The sequence below is a fragment of the Echinops telfairi genome, unplaced genomic scaffold (assembly GCF_000313985.2).
Source record: "Echinops telfairi isolate 266 unplaced genomic scaffold, ASM31398v2 ScPeMD7_7458;HRSCAF=8496, whole genome shotgun sequence".
Taxonomy (NCBI): domain Eukaryota; kingdom Metazoa; phylum Chordata; class Mammalia; order Afrosoricida; family Tenrecidae; genus Echinops; species Echinops telfairi.
In genome coordinates this window covers 49,348,677-49,355,777 of record NW_022111358.1, presented here as the reverse complement: position 1 = coordinate 49,355,777, position 7,101 = coordinate 49,348,677, and the positions used below count along the sequence as shown (strand labels likewise).

The 7,101-nt window shown below is 63.1% G+C and overlaps 1 protein-coding gene across 1 annotated transcript in view; it reads right to left on the bottom strand.

The window, feature by feature from the left end:
- CARD14 (caspase recruitment domain family member 14) overlaps positions 1 to 7,101 on the bottom strand; it is a 21,796-nt gene that overhangs the window by 4,451 nt on the left and 10,244 nt on the right. The window contains exons 9-19 of the mRNA XM_004709248.2: positions 7,069 to 7,096; positions 6,884 to 6,925; positions 5,413 to 5,531; positions 5,119 to 5,213; positions 3,330 to 3,390; positions 2,915 to 3,128; positions 2,552 to 2,678; positions 2,137 to 2,374; positions 1,133 to 1,196; positions 521 to 646; positions 312 to 419 (exon numbers count right to left, since the gene is read on the bottom strand). Coding sequence (XP_004709305.1) covers positions 312 to 419; positions 521 to 646; positions 1,133 to 1,196; positions 2,137 to 2,374; positions 2,552 to 2,678; positions 2,915 to 3,128; positions 3,330 to 3,390; positions 5,119 to 5,213; positions 5,413 to 5,531; positions 6,884 to 6,925; positions 7,069 to 7,096 — 1,222 coding nt within the window. The remainder of the gene's footprint in view (positions 1 to 311; positions 420 to 520; positions 647 to 1,132; positions 1,197 to 2,136; positions 2,375 to 2,551; positions 2,679 to 2,914; positions 3,129 to 3,329; positions 3,391 to 5,118; positions 5,214 to 5,412; positions 5,532 to 6,883; positions 6,926 to 7,068; positions 7,097 to 7,101) is intronic.

Genomic DNA, 7,101 nt, shown 5'->3' with positions numbered 1-7,101 from the left:
TTTGAGAATGATGATGGCAACAAATGTACAAATGTGCTCGACACGTTGGATGGATGGATTGTGATAAGAGCTGTACGAGCCCCAATAAAATGACTTTAAAAAGATTCACAGCTTTGGGGGCCCTCGGGGGCAGTTCTGCCCTGTCCCACAGGGACACTGAACTGGGATGAAGGCAGCTGCATGGGTGGCATTAGGGGTCCCTGGTGAAGCAGAGGATAAGCACCCCGCTGCTGACCGGAAGGTCGGCAGTTCGAATCCCCCAGCCACTGCACAGGAGAAAGCAGAGGCTGTGTGTGCCTGTAAGGACCCACATCCTTGGAGAGCTTGGTCAGGGGTCCGGTCAACTGCGTCCTAGAGGGTCCATCCCGGTGAGTGGGAGCCGCCCACAGCCGGAAGCGAGGGGCCCACTGGATCAGGAGCTAGTGGAGACCCGGTGGAAATGTACATCTCGGCAGGGAGTCCCAGCTAAGGGTCTTTCTTCAAGTGGCAGGCCAGCGACCTCCCCTCCTCCTCGGCCCACCACAGCCCCCAGAACCTCACCTTCGGTGTCCAACGGGCCCCCGTCCAAGGACGAGCAGAGAGGGCTGCCTTTAGCTTTGTCAGCGCTGACGAAGCGGACCAGCTTCTGAGGGCCCCCAGAGGGCTGCTACGGGGTGAGAGGAGATGAATGAGGGGCGCTGAAGCCATAGATAGCAGACCTGGACCCTGCCTGCCAGCACCCCACCCCAGGAAAGCCTCGGGGCCCTGGGCCCTCAGCCTGTGCCACTGAGTGTTCAGGCTGCCCGAGGGGGATTCGGCAGATGGGAGGGAGCCCAAAGCAGACAGAGCCCCCTGCCCAGCAGCTCACTGCAGCGGGCAGCAGAGTGAAGCCCAGGGGAGCACGCCCTGGGACAGAGTGCCTACGGCCTGGGGTGGGGGTGGGGGTCTGCCTCCGAGAGAGAAGATGCCAGACCCCCGAGAAGGTTGGGCAGGCCTGAGAACCGGCTGTGTGCAGACCAGCTGTGCTGCCGGGGACACGACACCGACTCAGGGCACAGGCAGACAGGACTCCCACCAGGAGCCCCGGCCCACCACCCCAGGTGGCAGGACTTCAGGTGGGACCAGTGCTGATGGAAAGGGGCCGGCCCCTCACCTTGCGGGCGGCCACACTCTGCTGTGTCATGTCCCGGATAGTGGCGATGAGCAGCTGCTGGGCCCTGCAGAGGGGAGAGGCAAGCGAATGGCTGGAGTTGGCTAGGGGCTGCGCCATCCGGAAGCCCCCGGGCCGGCTGGGGCCGCGTTCTCCGCCCACCCGGCTCAGTCCTCCCTGGGGGTGTTGGCCCCACACAGGCAGCCTCTCCCAGGCACTGCTCTCAGGAGTCAGGTCCTCACTACTCAGGTGTCCCCGACCCGCCGACCCCATCCCAGGTGACCTGACTTGCACAGGGTCTGAGCCGGCCTGGGGCAGACCCCTTGATCTTGATCCTGCAGGCCTGGCCTTCACCCTGAGAGGCTTGCATAGGGTGCTCAGGATCCATGGTTTGAAACAGGAGCCCAGCTGCTCCCCCCGGGGTGGGTGACCAGAGCCCTGGGATAACAAAACTGTGGAGAGTTCACCAGAGGCGCCTCCCAAGACAGGCTGGGAAACCACTGTGGACGAGACCACGGAAGACCCTCTGGAGTGTGGCCTACTCCAAATAGGCCACGGGGACTGCTCTACACCCACACAGCCAGCCCACGGAGTACTGTTCTATGCCCACACGGCTCACACACCTGGTCCATGGCAATTACACACGCACACGTGTGGCCCATGAATTGGAATCAACCCACTTACAGCTGATGTCTGGGGTTTTTAGTTTGTTTGGTGGTTTACCCACAATGGGGGGGCGGTTCCTGGGATGTTTTAAAGGGAGCCGACCCCAGAGAAAACGGAGTGGCTGGTTACTCTTGGGGCCGTGGTGACTCGTGGCCTATCTGAGAACAGGTCTGCTTGTCACCAGTGGGGTCAAAGACGATGCTCATAACCCACACCCCGCACAGGGCGGAGTGACCCAGCCCCGGCTGACCACAGGGCAGAGGATGGGGCTCCTCTAGAATGTTCTAGAATGCTCCACGGTCAGGCCCGTCTCCCATCACCCGGCAGCACTCAGGACCCACCGGGAGTAGTTGGGGATGGCACCGTGGTCTGTGTCCCTCATGGTGCAGGGGCTGACGTGGTGGGCGTGCCAGCGGCCTGGGCCCCGGTACAGGGTGTCAGTGACATGCAGGACCTCGTTACAGCGCACCTGCAGTGCCCCCTCCTCCCGGCCCTCCATGGCCAGGTTGGCGCGGATGTAGAACGAGTCCCCTGAGGTGGCCACGTTGGCCTCTAGGTCTTGGACCAGCTTCTTGTACCCTGAGGAGAGCGGACAGGAGCTGCAGCCCGTGCCAAGGAGCTCTGTTCTAGAACAAGGGTGTGGGCGGGGAGGGCTACCTGGCCACCTCCACAGCCATGCTACAACCTGGCAGAGCCCCCCACCTCCAGAGCAGGGACGGGCGGGGGCAGGGAGCAGGCAGGGCTGGTGGGCAGTACCCTCCATGTTGACCTTCACAGACAGGCAGCAGAAGCCGTCCACCCGCCCCAGGAGCCCGACGGCCTGCTCCAGGGTGGTGTCCTCCAGCACTGCCTTGACCAGGGACCCCGTTGTGTCACCGTTGACCTGAGAGCAAATGGCCAGGTTGGCCTTGGGGTTGAAGCCTCTGGGGTCCTGGGCTAGACAGGAGGAGGCTGGGTGGGGGGGGTCCTGGGGGCAGGCACAGCAGAGCCAGTCAGACAGACGTGCTCCAGCCCAGCCACAGGCAGGCCAAAGGCCTCACAGTCCTGACCCTTGCCCTCAGCCTGGGTCAGGCTCCCGGAGGCTGGACGGACGTCTCATCGGACCCTCCACCTGCTCACCATCACTATCTGGGTGCCCGGGCGCAGTGCCATCTCGTCGGCCGCCGAGCCGGGGGTGACTCGGTGGATGAAGATGCCAGCATGGTTCCCCCCAATGATGCTGATCTGCCGCAGCAGTGAGCGCCCCTGGAAGGCCAGCGCCGTGACCTGGCTCAGCATCCTGCGGGCCGGCCGCCGCCGCACAGGCATGCTGCCCCCGGAGGGACACGGGCTGCTGTGGGGGACAGGGGCCGTGCTGACGGAGCCGGGGGCAGCCAGGTGAGGGCCAGGCTGGGATCCCCAGCCCACCGCGTGTCTCAGCATCCTGGAATGCTCCATCCGCTTGCCCTGCCCCATCCCATGTGCCAGGGACAAAGGCTGCTCTGTGCCTCCTCCGGCCCAGCTCCCCAGGGATGCCTCCCCTGTCCCCACTCACCTGTGGGAGGCATAGGGGTCAGCGCAGCAGGGCTGGGCAGTGCCCTCTGCCTCAGGAAGCCCTGGGAGGGAGGAGGGATCTTACAGCCGGAGCCCAGGCTGGACCTCAGACTCAGAGCCCCCCATCCTGGCAGTCCTCCCCTCCTGGTCACGAAGAATCTCCACTCATCCTCTCTAAGATAAAGGGGTGGGGCCTGTGGAGGCCTGCACCGGCGGGGGGGGGGGGGGGGCTGGGGCCCAACCCACACGGTACTCTCTTTGACTATTTGGGTTTGTTACCAATGTTTTAACTCAATTCAACTCAACTCACAGCCGTCGAGACCCCGTGGGTCAGGGGAGGACAGCCCCTGCAGGTTTCCGAGCCAGGACTCTGCAGGGCTAGAAAGCCCATCTGGAAAATGTTTTAAAGGATCAGGTGCTTTCACTGGAAGTCAGATTTCCGGGTTCACTTGAAAAACCAAAGCTAGCCTGCCTTTCTGCGCGTTCCCACCCAGGAGCCCTGGGGGCGCCTGGGTTACACGTGGGGCTGCTGGCTGTGAGGTGAGCAGTTCTAAACCACCAGCCGCTCCTCGGGAGGAGGACGGGGCTGTCCAGTCCTGGAAACCCTCAGGAGCTGTTCTCCTTTGTCCGCGAGGGTCGCTGAGAGTGGTGGGGGAGGGGGCATGGTTTGGAGCCCCTGCATAGGCCTGAGTCTCTGCATGGCCAGGGCTTGACCACGGTGGGGCTGCCTCCTCTGTGCCCAGCCCGCTCTGCTGGCCTCCTGGCCTGGCCTCCCAGGGCCACATGCTCCCAGGGTACCCCCCGCTCTAGCATCTGCAACCTATGAGGCAAATGGGGTGCCCTCAGCCCAGCAATCTGAGGACTGTGCTCTGAGGACCATGCCCTGTCCCTCTGGGAGGACAGCAGCCCCCACTGTCACCTGTGGGCAGCCTCGGCAGTGACTCTGTCTAAAGTCCTCTGGGAACGGCCTCCAGGTATGTGCGGGTCAGGTGGGCCCTTATGGGCGTGACAATGTGGGGTGTCCAAAGAGGCATCACCCCTCCCTCCAAGGTCACTGTGCACAGTGGTGTGATGCGAGGCCCCCTGGTGGTTGAGGGGCGAAATACAGGTGGGTGCTAAGCCCCAGCACGTGGGGGGCGGGGCCAGGTGTGCTCAGGTGCCAGAGTAGAAAGAGGCAGTTGGGTGAGGCCCTCGGTGCCACTCCCTGGGGACACCCCACAGGCAGGCACTGACAACTGACACCTGTCACCTCCTGAAATCATGAGTCCCCAAGTGCCCACGGCCGGGGCAGTGCAGGAGAGCCTGAGAGTGTGTGTGTGTGTGTGTGCATGTGTGCATGTGTGTGTGAGATTGGGTGGTGTGAGAGAGGGTATGTGGGTACCTGTGTATGTCTGTGTGTCGACACAAGTGTCTGTGAGGTTGGTGGGGGGCATGTGTAAATGCATGGGTGGGTAGGTGCGTCTGTGTATGTGTGTGTGAAGATGTGTGTGTACCCACGGGGGAGAGAGAGCACAGAGGGGGGTGCCTGCCTGTCTTCACGAGTTGGGATGTGCATGGGGTGTGAGTGTGTGTAGCTCTCTGAACTTGGATGCTGAGTGGGACGCAGGCATGCACGCACCCTCTCGGCCTCCAGGGGATCAGATGGCGGCCCAGAAGCAGGGCACCTGCATTCATTGTCCAAGGTCTGAGCAGTGCAGGGCGGGTGGCCCTCACCTTCCCCCTCCCAATCTTCGTCCCCTGCCCTGCTCCAGGAGGTGCTGGGCGCCGGGTCCAAGTGAGGGTTCACTTACCTGCCTTGTCCACGATCTCATAGTCCAGGTCCACGTCGTCCATCCTGTCCTCTGGGGATGGCCTCAGATCTGCCTCCAGGATTTCAGGAGGGCTACTGGACCACAAAGGGCACCTCAGACCCGGAGCCTGGCTTCTTCCCGCCCGGAATTGCCTGGGATCCCCAGAGCCAGGAGAGTCTAAGGGAGACCCCTGCTGCCACACCTTAGCTGCACCTGCCAGATGGCTGAGCCCAGCTGTCCACCTCATGTAAGACACATACACCCCTCACACCCTGCACCCCACACCCGCACTACCTCAGAGACCAGGGGTCCTCCAGCAGGCCCTCTGCAGCCCGCTTGTACAGGGACTGCTGGCTAGGCGGCACCGGACTGCAAGAGCGGAAGCTGGCCATGGTACTGGACTCTGACCACAGCTGGGGGTGAGGGGGACAAAGCAGACAGCCCTTGTGACCCCACAGAGAACTTCCCCATCACCCGCATACCTGGTGATGCCCAGCCCACAGCCCTAGCCTGAGCCAGCTGGGTGACCCTCACAAGGCCCCTTTAGACACACATGCACAACCCGCTCCCCAGCCCTGCCCTCCGGGTACTGGGTGCTGGGAGCAGGTGCACACTCAGGCATCGCTCAGTTACCTAGGGCACCTGCAAGCTGGGCATTCCAGCCCTGGGGGCACTAATGGGCACCCACTCAACCCCACTGAGAGCTGGGCAGTTCAGTGCCCCCCAGGGGAGCCTCGCAGCCCTGGTGGCAGGCACTGAGGAAGACTGGCAGCCTCTGAGCCCTGGGGAGCAGTGTGCGCCATCCGCATGGACACGATGACAGGGGAATTGGCTTGGTTCCCACAGTACCCAGAAAGAAAGGCCCGGCGACTTGCTGCAAGGCCCCAACCTGGACAGCCCTGGGACCCCACTCTGCTGGGACTCACGTGGGTGGCCTGACTCGGGCTTGACAGCACCCACCGGCCTTGGTGGTCCTTGTTTAAGTTCTATGTTGCTATTGTTCCACTTTACAGGGCTCTGGGCAGCTGAGGGGTCCCCAGCTAGCCAGGAGAGGGACCTGGTGCTGCTTCCCACCCAGTACCTGTGGAGAGGAGAGCCCCACTCCAAACCTGGACAGGCCCGGGGTGCCAGCCAGAAGGGCAGACACAGTGCTGCAAGGCCCCAGGTGTGTGGCAGCTGGTACCTAACGAGGCTCCCTGAATTTCACCCCGGCTTCACTGAGCTCGTGTTCCCCTTGGTGCCTGTGATGCTGGTGTTGGGTATACACCCGAGGACAGGAGATAGAGTGCCTTGGAAGGGGGAACGGGGAGGTGGGGGACAGGCAGGTACAGAAAAGTAAGGGGAGGACGTCCCTGCAAATCAGGGCTTGGGGGGGTGGGGCATCTGTCTGGAGGAAGAGGCATTGACGCTGAAAGCAGGCAGTGGAGGAAGGGGGAGGAGAGCCCCCACCCCAGGGTAGCCAGATTCTGAAGTGAGGAGCGGGGAGAGGAGCCCTTTGGGAGAGAGGAGGGGTCTTTGGGGAGCAACCTCAGCCCATAAAGGGGTCACAGAAGCCGGGGACCTGGAGGCACTGGGGAGCCCTGGCCAGCTCTGGACAGGAGGAACCCAGTTACTTCAGCCTGGGGTCAAGGGTGGGGATTTCAGCTTTGTGGGGGTCAGTGAGGGGCCAGGGTGGGCATTGCTGCCCCAGGAAAGCATCCAGGAAGGGGGCCCGGCATTGGTCCCCCTCTTCCCGCCCTGCCCCAGACAGTCACTGGCAGCTTACCCTGAGGGTATGGGCGCCCAGTCCCCGGCTCCCCTTGGCCAACTAGGGAACACAGAAACATGGGGACGCCGTCCCTGGACACACAGCGAGTCCCCAAGAGCTATCAGCCTGCTCAGAGGGGGCACGCAGAGACTGAGCAGAGGGACCCCCGTCCGGGGAGACCAGGGAGCTCAGGGAGGGGGTACCTCGGTGGAGCTGAGGGGGCTGCCATCACTGTC